The sequence below is a fragment of the Macaca mulatta genome, chromosome 16, assembly GCF_049350105.2.
Source record: "Macaca mulatta isolate MMU2019108-1 chromosome 16, T2T-MMU8v2.0, whole genome shotgun sequence".
In the NCBI taxonomy this organism is placed as follows: domain Eukaryota; kingdom Metazoa; phylum Chordata; class Mammalia; order Primates; family Cercopithecidae; genus Macaca; species Macaca mulatta.
This window is the reverse complement of record NC_133421.1, coordinates 85816198-85837209: the sequence shown is the minus strand read 5'-3', so window position 1 is coordinate 85837209 and position 21012 is coordinate 85816198. Positions and strand designations below refer to the sequence as shown.

The 21012-nt window shown below is 54.2% G+C and overlaps 2 protein-coding genes across 23 annotated transcripts in view; one reads left to right on the top strand and one right to left on the bottom strand.

Moving 5' to 3' along the window:
* The window catches only part of UBALD2 (UBA like domain containing 2), a 258780-nt gene that overhangs the window by 166413 nt on the left and 71355 nt on the right, over positions 1-21012 (bottom strand). The gene's annotated exons all lie outside the window — the stretch shown is intronic.
* Positions 1460-20866, top strand: EXOC7 (exocyst complex component 7). Of its 22 annotated transcripts, XR_013407294.1 has the most exons (22): positions 1460-1602; positions 1800-1865; positions 3347-3531; positions 3832-3937; positions 6859-7081; positions 9812-9979; positions 13203-13295; positions 14027-14095; positions 15101-15246; positions 15496-15648; positions 15856-15954; positions 16302-16364; positions 16698-16764; positions 17523-17561; positions 18277-18342; positions 18623-18743; positions 19005-19100; positions 19321-19403; positions 19862-19925; positions 20153-20194; positions 20303-20436; positions 20692-20866. XR_013407294.1 is itself a non-coding variant. In XM_015120411.3 (21 exons), the coding sequence occupies exons 1-21, from the start codon at positions 1543-1545 to the stop codon at positions 20792-20794; spliced, it is 2163 nt and encodes a 720-aa protein (XP_014975897.1). In that variant the 5' UTR covers positions 1460-1542; the 3' UTR covers positions 20795-20866. The 22 variants fall into 22 exon arrangements, 21 of the variants coding, with proteins under 21 accessions (XP_014975897.1, XP_028692661.1, XP_014975899.1 ...); XM_015120411.3 differs by lacking the exon at positions 19321-19403; XM_028836828.2 differs by lacking the exons at positions 13203-13295; positions 19321-19403.

The window sequence follows — 21012 nt, the reverse complement described above, 5'->3', positions numbered from 1 at the left end:
AAAAAAAAGAGAGAGACTCGGGTTAAATACTGGACCAGGCCCTCAAGGGTTGTCCACCTGAACCCAAAACATCCTCTCTGCAGCGGCTCACTAGCCCCCCTATTCTATTCTGTGACACCTAACAGTTTAAACTTTTCCCCACTTAGCCCTTAGGACGACACAAGGACCACGTCAGCGAAATCATCCTGGGTATTTCCTGACACAGGAATCTGCCCTTTACCTCCCCCACCTACAAAAGGACGGAAATTGTCCTCCTGCCCGAGGGAAGGCTGCCCATCCCTCTCCAGGCTCTGTACACCCATTTCCTCCTCCTCCTCTTTGGGTGGCTATGAGTAGAGGGAGCGCATGGGAACCCTAGAACTTGGTGCCCCCCAGGCTGGGAGTAGCGGCTCACGCCTGTAATCCCAGGACTTTGGGAAGCCGAGGTGGGTGGATCACTTGAGGTCATGAGTTCGAGACTAGACTGGGCAACATGGCAAAACCCTGTCTCTACCAACAATACAAAAAAATTAGCCGGGCGTGTTGGCAGCCGCCTGTAATCCCAGCTACTCAGGAGGCTGAGGCACGAGAATCACTTGAACCCGGGAGGCAGAGGTTTCAATGAGCGGAGATCGTGCCACTGAATTGCAGCCTGGGCGACAGAGTGATACTCCCTCTCACAACAAAAAAAGAAAAGCTTGGTGTCCGTCCCCCCCCCCCAACCTTCTCATCCACCAGCACATGCCTCCTTGTCTATCTTCCCGGTGTCTGGACACTGAGGCCACAGAAGGACTGAACCAAGTTGGTCGGCCATGTCCTGTCTCAAGGCCGGGGGCCAGAGGCAGGGTGGGCAGGGACTGGTTAGAGGAAGGAGTAATTCTAGGTTTTTCAGGAGCTGGGTCTACAACCACAACATCCAACCCTGCAGGGAAGTTGATCCAGGGGCGCCCACCACGCCATCCCCTGGAGCTGCAGCTGGAAGCTGGGACTGGGCCTGGAGCTCCGGAGCAGCCCCGCCAGCCCACAGGATACGGTTTTGCGTAATGCAGGGTTGAAGGGGAAAACGACTACACAAGCCCCTGGTTCATTACATGGACACACGTTAGGCATCTACTGTGTCACCTGCGCTGTGCCGGGCGCTGTGGGGAACACAATCGGCCTTGGTGCCTGCCCACAGAATGCGACCTGGGGAAAGGAATTCGTCGCCTTCCCCAGCAGTGTTTATGAAAAGGCTCGGTCTTTCAACGAAAACAGCAAGTGAGCTGTAAGCGTCCTACCAGCCGCGGGACATAAGGCCGATCAAAAACCTCTCCTGAGGAAAGGAACCCGCGTCGAGATCCCTTGTAGGATCCGAGTACACGTCACTCCACAGCCACACTCAAGATGGCCGTCGGTCCGTTCCTGGGCTCCGCGCAGGCGCACTTCCGCCTTCCACGCCCAACCTGGCTCCGCCCAGGTGTCCCGGGGCGGGACCAAGAGCGGAAGTGGGTGTGACGGGGACTGGGGCCCGGTGCGCCAGCGAAGGAGAGATAGTGGGGAGTGGGAGCCGTGGGGTTCGGAGCGATGATTCCCCCACAGGAGGCATCCGCCCGAAGGCGGGAGATCGAGGACAAGCTGAAGCAGGTGGGCGTGGGCCTGGGGAGGAGGTGAGGGAAAGAGGCCAACAGCGGGGCCTGAGTGTCTACTCGGAGAGGAGGCAGGGGTGGGAGGGAGCGCACCGAGCGAGGAGATGGGGTTGGGGGCTAGGCCGTGGGGTCGGGACACAGTGGTCTCCTTTAGCTTCTGGTTTCTGGTGATGTCCTCCCCTTGCCTGCTCCCAGGAGGAGGAGACGCTGTCCTTCATCCGAGACAGCCTGGAGAAGAGCGACCAGCTCACTAAGAACATGGTGAGTCTCCTCGCAGCTGGGGGAGGGGGCAGGCCTCCGGACCCTGGGGGAAAGCCTTGCGACCTGGCGGTTCCAGTTCTTGCGGCCTGGGGTTCTGTCATGGGTAGCGACGCAGGCAGTGTGTGGGTTTATCTAGCAGCAGTTTGGCATCTCTCCTGCCTAGCCCCCTCCCCATATTCCGTCCCCTCACTGAGGAGGCTGCGCTTCCCCCTGGCCTGGACTTGCTGCTTTCTGTCTAAGCTCGCCATTCTTCCTTCTCTCCTTCTGCAAATACTCAGTGAGTCTGACCAGTTAGTTGGGCTAGGTACTGGGCATATGTCATCGTCAATGGATCCTCTGCCCAGGAGGTTGGCACTTTGAGATTCCTGAGAGCAGAGAAGACTCAGCCTTCACTCCAGAGGGCTTCAGGGAAAGAAAGAGCTCTGAAGTCAGGCAGATCTGGGATCTAGTCCTTGCCCTGCTGCTTAAGTGTGTGGCTCCTGATAGGTAACTCTGGTGTCAGCGAATTCATCTGCTAAAGCAGAGACTGTGCCAGCCTCCCAGTGTGTCTGTGAAGGTCATATGCGCTAATGCATGCGACTGCATCTTGCTCAGTGCCTGGTATACAATAGGTGCTCAATAAGTGAGGTTCCTTCTTTATTCCTAGGGGAGACTGGAAAAGCACAAAGTGAGTAAATACAAACTTGTATTTGTATTTAGTCACACAATAATAAAGTCCTAGTCCTTTTCTAAAAAATTTAATTTTAAAATTATTTCTTTTTAGAGACAGGGTCTGGCTCTGTTGTGCAGGCTAGAGTGCAGTGGCATGACCGTAGCTCACTGCAGTCTCTAACTCCTGGGCTCAGGCAGTCCTCCTGCCTCGGCATCCTAGTAGCTGGGACTGTAGGCACATACCACCACACCTTGCTAATTATGTGCGTGTGTGTGTCTGTGTGTGTAGACAGGGTCTCACTGTGTTGTCCAGGCTGGTCTTGGACTCCTAGTCTCAAGCAATCCTCCTGCCTCAGCCTCCCAAATTCTTAGGATTACAGGCATGAACCATCACGCCCAGCCTCTAGTCCTTATTCAATGAGTTTCATCCTTAAGAGAGTTTTGAAGATACAGAAATGCATTTGAGGCTTCTCTGTATGAAACTACTTCCAGTCCAGTTTAGGAATGCTTCAAAGAGAGCAGAAGTTGAGATTTGGCTTCAAAGGGTGGAAGGGAAGCCATCTTGGGCTGATTATTTTAGGAAGAATTAATTTGATGCTTGGTTTGCCTTCAAATAAAATTTCAACCAATTTGTCTTAAATCACCTACTATATGCTAGGCACATGATGGGTGCTGAGGATACAATGGGGAACAGATACACCCTCTTCCTTCCCTTGTGGAGTTTATTGTCTAGAAACCCAGAGAAAAGGCAGGAAATGCCCAAGGTGGGTGTGTAGAAGCAGTGCTGGGACCACCATGAGGCCTGAGATCAAGAGGCTTCCCTCCTGCAGGTGTCTATCTTATCATCCTTTGAGAGCCGCCTTATGAAGCTGGAGAACTCCATCATCCCCGTGCACAAGCAGACGGAGAATCTGCAGCGGCTGCAGGAGAATGTTGAGAAGACACTGTCCTGCCTGGACCATGTCATCAGCTACTACCATGTGGCCAGTGACACTGAGAAGATCATCAGAGAGGGGTGAGTTAGGCCCATAGGGTCAATTCCTAATCCCTCCTGGACCGGAGGGTTGGTCTGTAATCCCAATAATTTGGGATGCTGATGCGGGAGGATCACTTGAGACCAGGAGTTCAAGACCAGCCTGGACAACACAGTGAGATGCCTTTTAAGCCCTAAGCCTTAAAAGGCGGTGGGGGGGATAGCATATATTTGAACCTGGAGTCCCATGTATTAATTCTCTTCTTTCCCTTCCAAATACTGTGTCCTTAGTCCTTCTTCACCCCCCTTGCCCCAGCCTGACCTGGCTCTTTTGCTTCCCAGCCCCACAGGTAGGCTGGAAGAGTACCTGGGAAGCATGGCCAAGATTCAGAAGGCAGTGGAGTATTTCCAGGACAACAGCCCAGACAGCCCAGAACTCAACAAAGTGGTAAGGGATCTGCAGAATAATGTGAGGAGCTTGGGGATATCAGTCTCTGCCCTGGTCTCATGAGGGACATGGGGCCAGCTTGAGGATGTATACAGTAGAATACACAGAAGGATATAGCACAGTACATCCTCTAGGCATTAGTATCTCTGCCTCAAGAATTGCACATTTTTTATTATTAAAAATTCTTTATTATAAAACTTTTAAATGTATTATAAAAATTAAATTATAAATTACATATAAAATATATACTTAACATTTGATTTTTTTTTTTTTTTTCTCCTGAGACAGAGTCTTGCTCTGTCACCCAGGCTGGAGTGCAGTGCTCAGTTCACTGCAACCTCTGCTCCCGGGTCCATGCCATTCTCCTGCCTCCGCCTCCGGAGTAGCTGGGATTACAGGCGCCCGCCACCACACCCGGCTAATTTTTGTATTTTTAGTGGAGATGGGGTTTCGCCATGTTGGCCAGGCTGGTCTCAAACTCCTGACCTCAGATGATCCCCCACCTTGGCCTGGGATTACAGGCATGAGCCATTGCACCCAGCCACATTTGATTTTTATAAATGTATTTGTTGTTTCTTTATTTTGGTTAAAAATACATAATATAAATTTTTTTTTTTTTTGAGACGAAGTTTTGCTCTTGTTGCCCAAGCTGGAGTGCAATGGTGCGATCTCCCAAGCGATTCTCTTGCCTCGGCCTCCTGAGTAGCTGGGATTACAGGCGTGCGCCACCACTCCCGGCTAATTTTTTTTTTTTTTTTTGTAGTTTTAGTAGAAACGGGGTTTCACCATGTTAGCCAGGCTGGTCACGAACTCCTAACCTCAGGTGATCCGCCTGCCTTGGCTTCCAAAGTGCTGGGATTATAGGCGTGAGCCACCGCGCCCGGCCAAAATATACTATTTTAACTCTAAGTTAACAGTGGCATTAAGTCCCTTCACAATGTTGTGTAGCCATCACCATTATTATCTCCACAAATATGTTCATCTTCCTCAAGTGAAACTCCACTCCCATCAAACACTAACTTCCCATTCTCCCTTCCTGTGTCTTCTGGTAACCACCATTCCACTTTCCGTTTCTGTGAATCTACTCTAGGAACTTGAATCTATGTGATTTTTTTTTTTGCATTATATATTTTTAATTTTTTTTTAAGAGACAGGATCTGGCTATGTCATCTAGGCCAGACTGCAGTGGCACAACCATAGCTACTGCAGCCTCGAACTCCTGGGCTCAGGCAATCCTCCTGCCTCAGCCTTCCGAGTAGCTGGGCCCACAGGCACATGCCACCATGCCCAGCTAAGTTTTAAATCTTTTGGTAGAGAGGAGGTCTCCTGTGTTGCTCAGGCTGGTCTCAAACTACTGTCCTCAGGTGATCCTCCCACCTTGGCCTCTCAAAGTGTTGGGAGGGATTATGGGCATTAGCCACTGTACCTGCCTTCATTGTATCTTTGTGTTTAAGTTTTGGGGTCATTAGATCATCAGAGCAAGATAGTGGCTTGGCCTCTGGAAATCACAAATCTATTTTCTGTCTTTATGGATTTGCCTATTCTGAATTTCTGATATAAATGGTATCTTATAATACATGGCCTTTTTTGCTGGCCTCTTTCACTTAGCATGATGCTTTCAAGATCAGTCCATGCTATAGCGTGTATCAGTACTTCATTTCTTTTTCTTGCATATGCTATTCCTTTTTGTGGATAGACCACAGTTTCTTTTTTTGTTTTTTTTTTTTTTTGTATTTTGAGACGGAGTTACGCGCTTGTTGCCAAGGCTGGAGGGCAATAGCACAATCTTGGCTCATTGCAACCTCTGCCTCCTGGGATCAAGCGATTTTCCTATCCCAGTCTCCTAAGTAGCTGGGATTACAGGCACCCACCACCACACCCAGCTAATTTTTTATATTTTTAGTAGAGACAGGGTTTCACCATGTTGGCCAGGCTGGTCTTGAACTCCTGACCTCAGGTGATCCGCTTGCCTCAGCCTCCCAAAGTGCTGGGATTACAGGCGTGAGCCACCATGCCCAGCCAGACCACATTTTCTTTAGCCATTTATCCTTTGATGGACACTTGGGTTGTTTCCAATTTTTGTCTCTTGTGAGTAATGCTGCTATAAACCCTTTTATACACGTCATCGTGTGGACAGATTCATTCTCTTCTATGTTTGGGATACCTGTCTTTTATCAGATATGTAGTTTACAAATATTTTCTCTCATTCTGTGGGTTATCCTCACTTTGTTGATGTTATCATTTGCAGCACAGAAGTTTTCAATTTGATACTGTTCAAGTTATTTATTTATTCTCTTTTGCAAACCCCCCACTAACAAGAAGACACATTAACGGTGCAGTGAGAAAATAATCAGCCAGTATTTATTAAGCACCTACTTCTTGTAAAACCCTGGTTTTTACCTGTAAACACAAATTTTGAGAGAATATGAAGTAAAGGAGTCACCAAGGCCGCTTCCTGACATTTCTTCTTTGGGTTAAAGGATATCAGGGCAGGCCAGGTACGGTGGCTCATGCCTGATCCCAGCACTTTGGGAGGCTGAGGCAGGTGGATCACCTGAGGTCAGGAGATCAAGACCATCCTGGCCAACATGGTGAAACCCTATCTCTACTAAAAATACAAAAATTAGCTGGGTGTGGTGGCATGTGCCTGTAATCCCAGCTACTCGGGAGGCTAAGGCAGGAGAATTGCTTGAACCAGGGAGTTGGAGGTTGCAGTGAGCCAAGATTGTATCACTGCACTACTCCAGCCTGGCGGCAGAGCGAGACTCTGTCTCAAAAAAAAAAAAAAAAAAAAAGGGTATCAGGGCAGAAAAGGGCAGAGGCCCTGAGTTAGGAAGACCAAGCTGGCACGGGCAGGGGAAGGCCAGGACTGGCAGAGCACTGAAGCAGCAGGCACCCGCTTCCTTCTGTTGTCCCTGCAGAAACTGCTCTTTGAGCGCGGGAAGGAGGCCCTGGAGTCTGAATTCCGCAGCCTGATGACACGGCACAGTAAGGTCGTCTCACCTGTGCTCATCTTGGATCTGATCAGTGGTGACGATGATCTGGAGGCCCAAGAGGATGTGACCCTGGAGCACCTGCCCGAGAGCGTGCTGCAGGATGTCATTCGCATTTCCCGCTGGCTGGTGGAATACGGCCGCAACCAAGGTAAGAGGTTCTGACTCGGCCACGTGGCACACTGGAGGCAGAGTGAGTTTTTTTTTTTGAGATGGAGTCTTGCTCTGTTGCCCAGGCTGGAGTGCAATGGTGCAATCTCGGCTTGCTGCGGCCTCTGCAACCTCGGGTTCCAGCGGTTCTCCTGCCTCAGCCTCCTGAGTAGCTGGGATTACTGGCGCACGCCACCACACCTGGCTAAGTTTTGTATTGTTAGTAGAGATGGGGTTTTGCCATGTTGGCCAGGCTGGTCTTGAACTTCTGACCTCAGGTGATCCACCCACCTCAGCCTCCCAAAGTGCTGGAATTACAGACGTGAGCCACCGTGCCCAGCTGCCTTTATTCTTTAATCCACTTGTCGTGGCTTTTTTGATAAAAGGATGTTTAACTGGAACCAATATCAGCAACCATTCTATGACTTATATATCAAGCTGTGAATCTAGGCAAATTCAAACTTTTCTTGTCTTGATTTTTATGTTCATTTGCCTTTTTTGATTAGTTGTAAAATTTTCAAATGGTACAGAAAGCCATGGGTGAAAAATAAAAGTCCATCTTCCACTTCCGCGATGCCTCCATTACATAACCCAAAGATGAGCACTGTTAATGTTTATTTATGCCAGGTGTGGTGGCTACACCTGTAATCCTAACACTTTGGGAGGCTGAGGTGGGGGGATCGCTTCAGCTCAGGAGTTCAAGACCTGGCCAACATGGCAAAACCCTGTCTCTACAAAAAATTTAAAAATTAGCTGGGTGTGGTGACACATGCCGGCAGTCCCAGCTACTTGGGAGGCTGAGGTGGGGGGAATGACTTGAGCCTGGGAGCTGGAGGTTGCAGTGAGCTGAGATCACACCACTGCACTCCAACCTGGGTGACAGAGTGAGACTCTTGTCTCGAAGAAAGAAGGCTGGGTGCAGTGGCTCACGCCTATAATCCCAGCACTTTGGGAGGCCTAGGCAGGCGGATCACCTGAGGTCAGAAGTTCGAGACCAGCCTGACCAACATAGAGAAACCCCGTCTCTACTAAAAATACAAAATTAGCTGGGCGTGGTGGCCTGTAATCCCAGCTACTTGGGAGGCTGAGGCAAGAGAATCTCTTGAACCCAGGAGGTTACGGTGAGCTGAGATGATGCCATTGCACTCCAGCCTGGACAACAAGAGCAAAACTCCATCTCAAAAAGAAAGAAAGAAAGAAAATAAAAACTTCAACTCCAATAGATATCCAGTATTGCACTTTTTTTTTTTTTTTTTTTTGAGACGGAGCCTCGCACTGTCACCCAGGCTAGAGTGCAGTGGTGTGATCCTGACTCACCACAACCTCTGCCTCCTGGGTTCAAGCAATTCTGCCTCAGCCTCCCCAGTAGCTGGGATTACAGGTGCCCGCCACCACGCCCAGCTAATTTTTGTTTATTCTCAAGGGTGCAGGGATTAGGTGTAAGTGTCTGAAGATACTTGTAACCTTCTTGCCGTCACTAGCTCCTCTCCAAATAGATCAGGCCAATTGATGGACTCATTGACAGTTCCATGGCCATTTGTTCTTCATTAATTTTTGTTTTTGCTATCTGATAGGACTATCACAGTACTCTAACTTTTTAAATTTGTACTTTATTAATGGCTAAAGATGTGTGTTTTTCATTCACTAACATCTGTTGTCTGTTTGCTTCCTATAGAGCTCGTGTTCTTTGACCCCTTACCAAGTTGAATCTGGATATTAACTTTGTTTTTTTATTAAAAAAAAAAAAAGTACGATTTAAACTTACAACTAGGGCTGGGCGCAGTGGCTCGTGCCTGTAATCCCAGCACTTTGGGAGGCCGAGGCCAGTGGATCATTTGAGGTCAGGAGTTCAAGACCAGCGTGGCCAACATGGTGAAACCCCATTTCTACTAAAAATACAAAAAATTAGCTGGGTGTGGTGGCGGGCACCTGTAATAATCCCATCTACTTGGGAGGCTGAGGCAGGAGAATCGCTTAAACCTGGGAGGCAGAGGTCACAGTGAGCCCGTGCCATTGCATTCTAGCCTGGGCGACAAAAATGAAACTCAGTCTCAAAAAAAAATAAAAAAACTAGGGCTGGGCATGGTGGCTCATGCCTATAATCCCAGCACTTTGGGAGGCCGAGGCTGGTGAATCATTTGAGATCAGGAGTTCAAGACCAGCCTTGCCAACATGGTGAAACCCCATCTCTACTAAAAATATAAAAATTAGCTGGGTGGAAGTGGCGCATGCCTGTAATCCCAGCCACTCAAGGCTGAGGCAAGAGAATTGGTTGAGCCTGGGAGGCAGAGGTTGCAGTGAGCCATCACACCACTGCACTCCAGCCTGGGCGACAGAGTAAGACCTTACCTAAAAAAAAAAAAAATTACAACTAATTATCAGTTCTATCGGAGGGTGTTTTTCTCTTTTAAGATTGCCTGGCCGGGCGTGGTGACTCACGCCTGTCATCCCAGCACTCTGGGAGGCTGAAGTGGGCAGATTACTTGAGCCCAGGAGGTCGAGCCTGCAGTGAGCTGACATCGTGCCACTGCACTGCAGCCTGGACAACAGAGCAAGACCCTGTCTCAAAAAAGAAAAAAAAATACTTTGCCTGATTTGGGACAAGATATGGGTGGCTTGCGACCCAGAGCAGACAGCAGATGCTAAGAAGGGTTGACAGGTAGACATGGTGGGTCTGCAAGGCAGAGGCAGGGCCTGGCAGCCATACCTCTATCGCTCTGTATCTCCTCAGATTTCATGAACGTCTACTACCAGATACGCTCCAGCCAGCTGGACCGCTCCATCAAGGGCCTGAAGGAGCATTTCCATAAGAGCAGTTCTTCCTCTGGGGTTCCCTACTCCCCTGCTATCCCCAACAAGAGGAAAGACACACCTACCAAGAAGCCAGTCAAGCGGCCAGGTGAGCCCCTATGCTGGCCCATCTCTGCAACAGCCAGAGGCTGACTGGAACTGCACTGCTTTCATCCAATCTAGCGTTCGCAGCGTCAGACCCCTCTAGAGCTTGTCGTTATGGTAACCCTGACTGTAGGTACACAGGACAGAAAGCAAGTGTCTACCCAGCCAGTGAGGCCCCCGCAGAGCAAGACCCTTCTACCCAGCAGAGCCTGGGGGTGACACAGCTTCTTTGGAGTGAGGGAGTAACACAGGTGCTCAGTTAATCCTGCCTGAGGCAGGCGGCAGAGGCTTCTAGGGCCGAGCCCCTGCCTAGGCCTCGTGCCTCACACACACATCACCCTGTCAGGAGACCAGGCACACTGCTGCATCCAGGACGCTGGGATAGCGAGGGGATAGGTGCTCCAACCTTCACCTTCCAGAAAGGCAAGGTGACCTGAAGTGATGTGTAGCTGAGAGCTGGATGGGGAGAATTTCACTTTCCCAGTCGATCCAAAAAGGAAAGAAACCCCAGAGCATCTTCTCAGAAGAACTTAAACTGGCTTTGGGCTCCAGTGCGAGTCAGTGCCTTGTGGAAAGAGGCACCGTGATGAGAGGCCTGGGCCGGTGGGTGTCGCTGTCCTGGGTGAACATCTCGTCATCTGTCTGTTCTTTCTCCCTGGCATCATGTCCCTTGTAGTCTGTGCTCCAGGTAAACAGTGTCTCTGCCAGCCACAGCTTGGCAAGCCCGGCTGTCTCTGGCCACTGACAGATGCCCGCAACTCGATGACATGCTGGGATGTTCTGGGGTGGGGCTGCTGAGATTGCTCTGGAAGAGAAAGCTGGAGAAGCCAGGGCTGCTCCCACCCAGGCTGGCCCCCTGTCCAACTGCTGCTGCAGGCACATGCCCTAGGTGTGGCCTGTGGGACCTGCTTATGACAATAGGCTTTAGGTAGAGCTTACTTACACCCTTGGTTTCTCCAGTCCCTACCTGCCCATGCCTCTCAGAGACCGAGGTGTCTGTTCCACAAGAGCACCCGCTCCTCTCCAGGCCTTTGTTTAGGGTTTAGAGAAACAGGCAGAGTAGGGGCTGCCCTCAGGGAGTAGAGCATTAGGGAGCTGGTGCCTGGGGCCTTCTCCCTCCAGTGTGGATGTCCTGCCCACCCAGCCAAAACCTGCAAATGGGGACTGCCAGCCCAGCCTGTGGGCGCAGCTGCCTGCACAGCGGATGGAGCAGCTCTGTACCTTCTGTGTGGTGGGGAGTGGCTGTCTCTGTGAGGCTTCGAGGATGCTTTAGCCCCAGCCACTCTGTGCTCACTTCCTCTTCTACCTGGTTCCCTGACAGGCCCCCTGGAAGCCCCAGAGCCCTATTTGCACTGCCCTAAGAGTGCCCGCTGGCCATGCAGCCCCCTGGCCTTTCAGGCAGGAGGGATCTGATCTCAGGTAGCTTACAGTGGACCGCATCCGTCCTTGGCCCAGGGACACAAGAGGAAAGCTCTCCGGCTGTGGGGTTTCCGAGCTGTCAGGCACTGGTGGGCTCAGGACCGATGTCAGGCTCTAGGGAGTCAGGCTCCGTTGACGTCGGTTCCCACTTCTGAGGAGAGGGGCAGGGAGGCCTCCCAGGTGGTGAAGCACTGACCTCAGCATCCCTGGAGGTAATTGGGCGCCTGACGGGTTTGGCGGCTGCCAGATCTGCATCCCTGACCCACGTCCTGCCGGCGTGCACCTGCGTCCGCGGCTGCTCCGGCTGCTCCTGGTGGGTCGTGGGGCGGGAATCCAATTCACTCATTAGTGAGCCTCGCTCGCTGAAGGGGAGAGCACGAGCAAGGCAGATGTGAGCCAGGCCGCGGAACTTGGTTATTAGGAGCTAATTATGGGCCGAGTATGGTGGCTCACGCCTGTAATCCCAACACTTCGGGAGGCCGAGGCGGGCGGATCACCTGAGGTCAGGAGTTCAAGACCAGCCTGGCCAACACGGTGAAACCCCGTCTCCACTAAAAATAGAAAAAAAATTAGCTGGGTATGGTTGCACACGCCTATAATCGCAACTACTCAGGAGGCTGAGGCAGGAGAATTGCTTGAAACCAGGAGGCGGAGGTTGCAGTGAGCCGAGATTGTGCCATTGCACTCCAGCCTGGGCGACCCAGCAAGACTCTGTCTCAAAAAAAAAAAAAAAAACAAAAACAAAAACAAAAAAGCTAATTGTGATGTCATGCGGTGCGGCGCAGTGCAGTGCAGGTGTAAGCAATGAGCCTCCAGACACTGCCCTTTCTGCCTCAGCTTTCTGGGGAGCTGCCAGGACACAGCAGCCTCACTGCTCAGATAGACAGTAGGAGGGTGGAGGGCATCCCGGGTGCCTTCTTGCCCCCATACATTTTGTTAACAAGGCAGCTGCACTTGTCTACTTGAGATGCAGGTTTATTTCCCCACGTTTTCTGGCCCAAGATGTCTCATTCCCATAAAGGAGGCGGACTCAGGTGGCTGTGGGCGCTACCATTTTGTTCTCATTGTTTCCACTTGTGATACTAACTGTTGTTTTTTTCCCCATGCCAAGAGCATGTGCCCTCTCCTTCTGCGCACACCCTCCAGGTTCTCTGTGTGGTGACTTCTGTTAACCCCTTCTTGACTTTTGGATTTTTTCTTGTCCCTTTGGTTGTTTGGGGAACTCTAACGTGTGGGGCTAGGCTGCCTCTGGGTCTCTGAGCCGTCCGCCTTGGGCACCGCGCTCCCCGGAAGTTCAGTCAGGGTGGCTTCCTGCTGGCTGCTGTTTGGCGTACGTCCCAACACTGAACGTGCTCGGAGAGCTCTGCCTGGAGTTTGGGGCTGGGCTGGGGGCCTGCTGGCTTCAGGGTACCCCCAAGCTCTGCCACCCTGGTTGTGCCCTCTTGGTGTGCAAGCTTTGTCACTGGCTCCTCCAACCTGAGCCCTCGCCTGTTCTGACTACAATGCCACTCGTATTTTTGACTTCTCCTGGTGGATCTTGTTCCATCTTCATTATCCTCTGTCCTTTCAGAAATGAACTGAAATCCAGAACAAGGAGGGTCAGTAGTAGAATCAAGGCTCCATTTGGAGAAGGAAATTATTCTTTTCCTTCGCCTTTGTCCCCAGGGTCTCTGGTGGTCCCAGGGAAGGGCCTGCTCACTGTTGGGGGGCTGGGTGTGGGGCCTGGGGGCAGGTGGAGGGCCGCTGCTGTTTTCTCTCACTCATTTCCTAGGTCTTCTTATCTCCTCTCTGTGTGGCTCTGGTGACAGGGACGATCCGTAAGGCTCAGAACCTTCTGAAACAGTATTCCCAGCATGGTCTAGATGGGAAAAAGGGGGGCTCTAACCTCATTCCTCTGGAAGGTAATCACCCTGTGTTCCCCTCCTGTCCCTTCCTCCTCCACTGTGTGTCCACGCACTTGGCAGGGCAGAGCCTCCCCCAGGAGGGCCTCGGGAGAAACCCTGAGGGGAGCAGGGTGGGAATGGCAGGTCCCCAATGCCACTTGGGCTTCAGCAGGCGCAAGGACAGTTTCGCGGCCCTCGGCCTGGTCCTCTCTGGCTGATGGCAGCTCTGCCCTCCCTGGGGCTCCCTCCTCCCTCCCCTGTCTCTGTCCTTGTCTCCTGTGTGAACTCAGAGAAAGCTCTTTGTCTGGGGCAGCCTTTCACGCTCAGACCCACAGTGGCAGCCCCAGCTGGCCGAGGCCTCCCCTCTTCAGAAAGGGGAGTGTGTGCAGCAGGCGACAGGCAAACTGGGGCTTTGCGCAAATACGGCAAGGTGGGGAACCCCCCTGGGGTCAAGCATCAGCTCTTCAGCCCCTCCTTGGTCCTTCTCCGCTTTCCCTGGGCCTCCAGACTTGGGGAAATGAGCAGCTAAGGACGGTCCTGGGTGCTCACTGAAGTCAGGCTTGAAATGGCTGTTCCCAAGGTGGCTTGAGGTAGAGGAGGGGCTCAGAGCCCTCTCTGATGCCCCCTTCCCCATCCCCATCTGACATCCCCCTCCTGGAGATGAAGGGCTTCTCCCTATACCCCAAGGGGCGGCCTGCCGGGCCCCTGGATAAACACTGCTTGTGTTTATGCGGCCAACATCTCGCCAGGTCACGAGCATGATTTCCGAGTTAAGCACCTGTCCGAGGCCTTGAACGACAAGCACGGGCCACTGGCCGGTGAGTACTGCAGCCCAGCCCGAGGGCAGCTGCTGACACTGCCTTCGCAGCGGTCCCCGGATGGCCTGCTCCTGTCTGGCCCAGCCAGGCCCAGTCTGCTCTGAGGATGGGCCAGGCCTGTGCGCCTCTCTCTCCACTCTCTTTTGGGCCTAGGTCTCCTTGCCTCTCTCCAGATGGGAGTGCGTGCCTGGCTCTCAGGCCTGGGCCAAGGGGAGAAGCCGCTGCTACTCAGAAAGCAGGCAGAGAGGGAAGGTGGCTCCCTTGAGGGCAGGGAGCCCTGACGTCTGCCTCCTGCAACAACTCAGAGCTCTGATCCCCTCGGAGCCCATCCCTTGGCACATAGGACCAGGCAGTTCTGCCACTGGTTTTGTCCACAGGCGCCCCCACTGTGGCCTCCAGTAATAGGATCTGGCCTTCTCCTGGGGCAGCTGGCAACCCCTCCTCTCTGGGACTTACCAGCCTCTTCTCAGATTTTGACCCCATGCCAGCCAGCCTCAGAGGCTGCAGCCTACCGCCCTCTTAGATGTTCCAGAAGCCCTGGCTGGGCTGGTCACTTCCTTCGCAGGCCCCACATTTGCCCACATGGATGACCCCAGTGCCAGCCTCCTTGAGGTGGCACAGCCACCTGCCCACCCTGGGCTGCCCTCTTTCAGGTACAACTCAGAATCCTCAGTCCTGGGGTCAAACTACCTTATCCAGGATGTTGATTCAGTGATCTTCCCTCCTTATCCTTCCGTCCATCACCCTCCTGCCTCTGGTGTCTGATCCCACTGTCTGCGCAGAGCTGAGAATGAAGCCAGAACAAAGGCTGGGCTCAGCTCCTATTGTTCCCCTCGAACCTGGCGGGGCCTGCTGGTGCCCTTGCAGCTTTCTGCCAGAACAGTCAGCCTCTTCCCCATCCGCTGCCGGTCTGGGGTGCAGTCCAGGAGCTGGGGGACCCACACCTCCCCAGCCAGAAGTGTGGCTGGCCCCAGACCAGCAACTCAAGAGTTGTGTCTTCCCCAGGGAGAGATGACATGCTGGACGTGGAGACCGATGCCTACATTCACTGCGTCAGTGCCTTCGTCAAGCTGGCGCAGAGCGAGTACCAGCTGCTGGCAGACATCATCCCCGAGCACCACCAGAAGAAGACCTTCGACTCCCTGATACAGGTCCCGTGCCGCCCTGGGGCTCTGCAGCCAGCCCCAGCGAGAGCTGTCACCACAGACTCTTGCAGCCCTCAACTCCAGCCACCACCACCGCCTTGTGCCCTGTGGACTGGTCCTGGGTGGATGCTCACCACCTCCCCATCGCCCCACTTCCTGCACACTGGCCCCCTACACCATACAAGGATCCCCCACCAGCCCGGAGCCAGCTCCCACCACCCCACCCTTCCCTGAACTGTCTCCCTGTCCCCTCAGGATGCCCTGGATGGGCTGATGCTTGAAGGGGAGAACATTGTGTCCGCTGCCCGGAAGGCCATTGTGCGACACGACTTCTCCACGGTGCTCACCGTCTTCCCCATCCTGCGGCACCTCAAGCAGACCAAGCCTGAGTTTGACCAGGTGCTCCAGGTATGTGGACGAGGGGCCCTCGAAAACAGCCAGGAGGCATCCTGCTGCCTGGTGTGGCCGCCCTCATCCCTCCCTGGGAGATCCGCATTCTCCGTCCCACACCTCTGCTCTGAGGATGCATGGAGACAGCTTAGGAAGGGCCCTGGGCGAATGAGCTGCTCACTGAGTGACTGGAGGAGAGCTTGGAACTCCCTTGTGCTTCCTCAGGGCACGGCCGCCAGCACCAAGAATAAGCTGCCTGGCCTCATCACCTCCATGGAGACCATTGGTGCCAAAGCGCTGGAGGACTTCGCGGACAACATCAAGGTCCCTGCCGTCCTCCCCTTTCTCCCTCCCTCCCGTCCCAGCACCCACAGTGACCTGGCCCTGGGGGACTCTCAGAGAGCAGGCCTCCAAGAGGGTGCGTTGTCCCAGGGGAAGCCAGCTGCGCCGCTGGCCTGTCAGCACCCATGTGCCTTCCTTTCCTTCCTGGGGCCTCCAAGCGCCTCTGAGGTGGGAAGGGCCTCTCCCCCTTGGTCCAGCCTGGCTCAGCCTTTGTGCCTGAGAGGTGTCCTGGCACCCATCTGCAAGGAGGCGGCACCGTGAGCAGGTGCACGGGGGGCGTGGGGTGGGCCGGGGGCTGCTTCAGGGAACCAGAGGCTGTTTTTCCACAGAATGATCCGGACAAGGAGTACAACATGCCAAAGGACGGCACCGTGCACGAGCTCACCAGCAATGTGGGTGCTGCCTGAGGACACCGGGAAGGGGGGAGGAAGGAGGACCCAGGCTCAGGGCCGGGCAGAGTACTGTTGGAAGGGACCCAGTCTGGCCCAGAGCTGCTCGCACCTTTGTGAGCGGTCCTGGGTGGCAGGATGGACAGTGACGTGCTTAGTGTCTCTAGCAGACAGGGCCCTTCCTGGTAGACTAGAGTGAAAATGAAGTTTCCAGCCGCGCTCTTCACTGGGCGGATCCCAGCCCTGGGCTGGCCGTGGGCACTCAGAGGGGTCGCTGCGGGAGGCCGTCAGCCGGGCCTGCCACTTGCCCTTCTGCACCGTCTTCTTCCCACCCAGGCCATCCTCTTCTTGCAGCAGCTTTTGGACTTCCAGGAGACGGCAGGTGCCATGCTGGCCTCCCAAGGTACTGGCACTTCCCAGCTGGGCCCCCTGCCCCACTCCCCTTCTTGCCTGGAGACATGGGGTTAGAGGGCAGGGAGCAGTGAGGAGGCGTCTCCAGTCTGTGGAGGGGTTGAGATGTGCCCTGCAGAGGGTCCCTGGGGCTGAGCATCAGGAGAGCGAGGTTTGCCTGCACCTTTCAAGACCAGACACTGGACCTCCGGCCCCTCCCTCAGCCCCTTTGACCGTCGTCGCCCTGGAAGCAGTGTCCTCACTCTGGGAGCAGTGCTGGCTGGTTGGAAGGTGTCCTTTCTGCGCCTGCCCCCCTCCCGAATCCTTCTCTGTGTCTGCCTGCTCTCCTCATCAGGCTCGCTCAGCTAGCCTTCAGAGGGTAGCAAGTGTTTCAGGGCTAGCTGGGTGTCTTCCTGCTGGCCCTGCCCTGGGACTGGAGCTCGGGGTCGGCCTGTGAGCAAGAGCACCTTTCTGGTTCATTCCAAGCACTGAGGTCCCCGGGCCCTCTCCTTCCGTCCCATTTTGGGGGCAGGGAGCCCATGGGCAGCCTCCAGCCTGCAGTTTCCCAGCTCTGTACTTACAGAGCGCTCCCTGGTCCTCAGAGGGTCCTGCCTGCTGTGTCTTGCTGTCTGTGTTCTGGCTGTCGTGGGGAGAGGTCTGCTTGACTCGGGTTGACGTGCCATTTCTAACCTGTTTTTTGCACTTTGCATCTTTCTCCCTCCTTTGTCTCTCCTTCCGTCCCCTCTGTGCGCACTGCCTTTCACTCCGTAGTTCTTGGGGACACATACAATATTCCTTTAGACCCCCGAGGTAAGCAGTGCGGTTCTGCAGCCCCCTTCTGTCCCTCTGAAGCTTGGTGGGTGAGGTTCCCTGGGGACTGACTCTCGGGACCTACTGGGGAGCCCGAGTCAGAGGGGACATGAGTTTTCTCAGGGTGCTCTCAACTCTCTCTGCTCCCTTCAGGGCCACTCTGTCTCTGAGCTTATCCGCAGCACCTGCCGGGGCCAGAGCCCTGAATACACCCCCCAGGCTCACCCGGCCCCCCTGCCTTGCTGTCCCTACTCGGCCTTCCACACTGCAGGCCGCAGCTTCCTCTATTCAGGAGGGTCTGGTAGAGGGGGATGTTTGAATGTAGGGGAGAAGGTGCAGAGACTGTGAGGAGCCCTTTCTAAGACTCTGCTGTTGGCAAAAAGAAAAAGGGGGCCTTGTAGAAACCACCCAGGGTGGGTGGGCGCAGGAGGGGATAGGGCACTGGCATCTCACTCTTGTCCTGCCAGCTTTTCTGCTGACATGGACCAGCTCCTTAGCCATGCCACCCCATCATAGAGGGCAGCTCTGGGTTCCAGAAAATCCAGGGCCGGTGCTTCCTGTGGCAGGGGCCGCCCTGTGGCTTAGCAGGTAGCTGGCTCTGCCCGAGGAAGCCCGGGGACCTCAGTGTCCCCTCAGACTGCTGCATGGCATGGGGGAAGGGCCGTTGAGGGTCTTGGCTGCTGCCACTGCAATAACAGGACTTCTCCTCTCACAGAGACCAGCTCTTCGGCCACCAGCTACAGCTCCGAGTTCAGCAAGCGGCTGCTAAGCACCTATATCTGTGAGTGTTCTCCCGGGCAGACCAGCAGCCCTGCCGCCTGCATGCCCTGCCTTTCTCTTCCTTCTGTCTGTGCTCTCTGGCTATTCCCAGGGCCCTCTCCTAAGTGCCATCTGACCTTTGGAACCACAACCTGACCTCTAGTTCAGAGGCTGAGGGGAGCTGGGCTAAGGCCTCCTGAGGCGACGAGGAGCGATGGATAGGAGTGCGTTAGCAGGTCCCGGGATGGGGTCGTTTGGGTCAGACTGCCATGATGGGTGTGGCCCCATTTTTCCCTGTGCAGGTAAAGTACTGGGCAACCTACAGTTGAACTTGCTGAGCAAGTCCAAGGTGTACGAGGACCCAGCTCTGAGCGCCATCTTCCTTCACAACAACTACAATTACATCCTCAAGTCCCTGGAGAAGTAAGTGGCCTGAGGGAGCGAGTCTGCGCCCCTCGGCTGTGCAGCCGTGCCAGCCCCTGCCCCCTGGGCTCCTTCTCTTGTGGATGAGAGGGGAGGGGGTGCTTCAGTCTCCTCCATCCCAGGACCCGGAAGGTGGGAGTGCTGCTGCTGTAGAGCTTGTAGAGTTTGGGGTGCAATGGGAGGCCCTCCCAGCATTGCTGCAGTCTTTGGGCGTGAGGAGCCAGTCCTGCCCCTTCTCCTCTGTCCCCTACCCTCACCCAGGTCTGAACTGATCCAGCTGGTGGCAGTGACACAGAAGACTGCCGAGCGCTCCTACCGGGAGCACATTGAGCAGCAGATCCAGACCTACCAGCGCAGGTGAGAGGCTGGGCCTGCCCTGCTCCTGCATAGGCTCCCCAGCCGTCTTAGCCCTCACCCCGCCCCGTGCCACCACGCACTCTTCCTTCTCAGCACCTCAGAACACAGGGTCGGTCATGGGGAACTCCTGTCCTCTGGACCCTAATCCTCCACTTGGTTTCTAATCAAACTCACGGGCCGGAGAGAGAAGCCCCCCTCCTCCACCACTACCTGCTCCTAGGGGCCCACTGTCACCACTGTAGAGGGGAGTCTGCCAAGCGTCAAGGCTAAGAATGATTGAAGAGCTGACTGTCAGAGACGTGGGTAATGTTTACCCCAGGAGAAGAGCAAGGTCACGAGAGCACTTGAACTTGGCGGAGCCTTGGTCTGTGGGGATCCCTCTGCTTCTCTGGTCCTCTTTCTTCCTGGCCTTGTTTCTTCCCTTTGAATGTGTCTCCCTCTTCCTTCTCCTTCTTCTGCCCTTCACTCCTTTCTTTCTCATGTTTCTCCATGTTAATTTGCCATGATATTGATGTAAAGTATAGTTGATAGTATTTGTTCAATTTATTGAACACTCAAGTGTTTCCTTATGTTTTCTCAGAAAGTGACCAGTTTAAAGATTTTCTATTCCCAGGAAGAAAATCTGTTGTTTTGCTTAGGTGTGACCCATATCCCTTCCTACTACCACCCACCAAGTAGATCCAGAGATTTAGCAAATGAAACAAGCCAGGCCACTGAGGTAGGCAGCCCCCTGCCCTCACACTCCTCTTTCTGTCTGGCAGTTGGTTAAAGGTGACCGATTACATCGCAGAGAAGAATCTACCTGTGTTCCAGCCGGGAGTCAAGGTGGGCTCAAGGCCTGGGCTGGGAAGGGGTGTCTAGCAGGTGGGATACTTTTTGTCGTGTCTCGGTGAAAAAGTGGACAAGCATCCCTCTGGGATCAGAGAGCAAAGGATGCATGCGTCCATCAGGACACAGGAGAGAGGCCCAGGCCAAGAGGGTTTGGGGAAGAGTGGGGGCAGGCCACTGGGCTGTAAAGTGAGCTTTCTCTGCCGTCTCTCCTGGCTTCCCAGCTCCGGGACAAGGAGCGGCAGATTATCAAGGAACGTTTTAAGGTGAGTCGGGGTCCTCTCCCCTCCACTGCTTGCTGCTACTGTTGAGGCAACACACATCCAAAATGTTTGTCTCTGGGTCCCTTCCTTTTTCACCTTTTTGGTGGCCAGGGCTTCAATGATGGCCTCGAAGAACTGTGCAAAATCCAGAAGGCCTGGGCTATTCCAGACACAGAGCAGAGGGACAGGATTCGCCAGGCCCAGAAGACCATTGTCAAGGAGACCTATGGGGCCTTTCTACAGAAGTGAGCCTTCCATTTCCCTCTCCCAGCCTGTGCTGCCCACAGCCCCAGTGGGCCTCTTCAAGCTCCTCTTCCTCAAGGGAAAAAGGAGAAGGGTGGGGGGTTTAGGCAGCAGATCCAGTGCCCTGGGCTTTGGGGCGGGACCAGACAGGGAATCACTCAGGGCCACCCCTTCCAAGAGACTGTCAGGAGTGCCTTAGGCTGAGGGTGGAGCTGGGGAGGGTGGCCTTCTGTCCCCTGACCACAGTGCCCCTTCAGGTTCGGCAGCGTACCCTTCACCAAGAACCCAGAGAAGTACATCAAGTACGGCGTGGAGCAGGTGGGCGACATGATCGATCGCCTTTTCGACACCTCTGCCTGAGCCTTCTGCTAGCCCTGCCTGGTTCCACCAGACTGGCATGTCATTGGACAGATAAACCAGTGTTAACTTGTCTCTGGGCTGGGTGAGCTCGAAATCCTTAGGGACAGAGACCTGTCTCCACCACCCCATCCAGGAGCCGTGTCCCTGAGCCCTCTAGTCCTGGTTTCCACTTTCTCCCCACAGCCCGTGTTCCCAGCTGAACCAGCACTCTCTGGGAA

What these genes read in the sequence shown, in the direction of transcription:
- EXOC7 (XM_077972880.1), top strand. Translation starts at nt 1,543, where the DNA reads ATGATTCCCCCACAGGAGGCATCCGCCCGAAGGCGGGAGATCGAGGAC. An exon ending in TCGAGGACAAGCTGAAGCAG is followed by an intron (nt 1,603 to 1,799) that starts GTGGGCGTGGGC and finishes GCCTGCTCCCAG; the next exon opens with GAGGAGGAGACGCTGTCCTT. An exon ending in TGCACGAGCTCACCAGCAAT is followed by an intron (nt 16,365 to 16,697) that starts GTGGGTGCTGCC and finishes CTTCCCACCCAG; the next exon opens with GCCATCCTCTTCTTGCAGCA.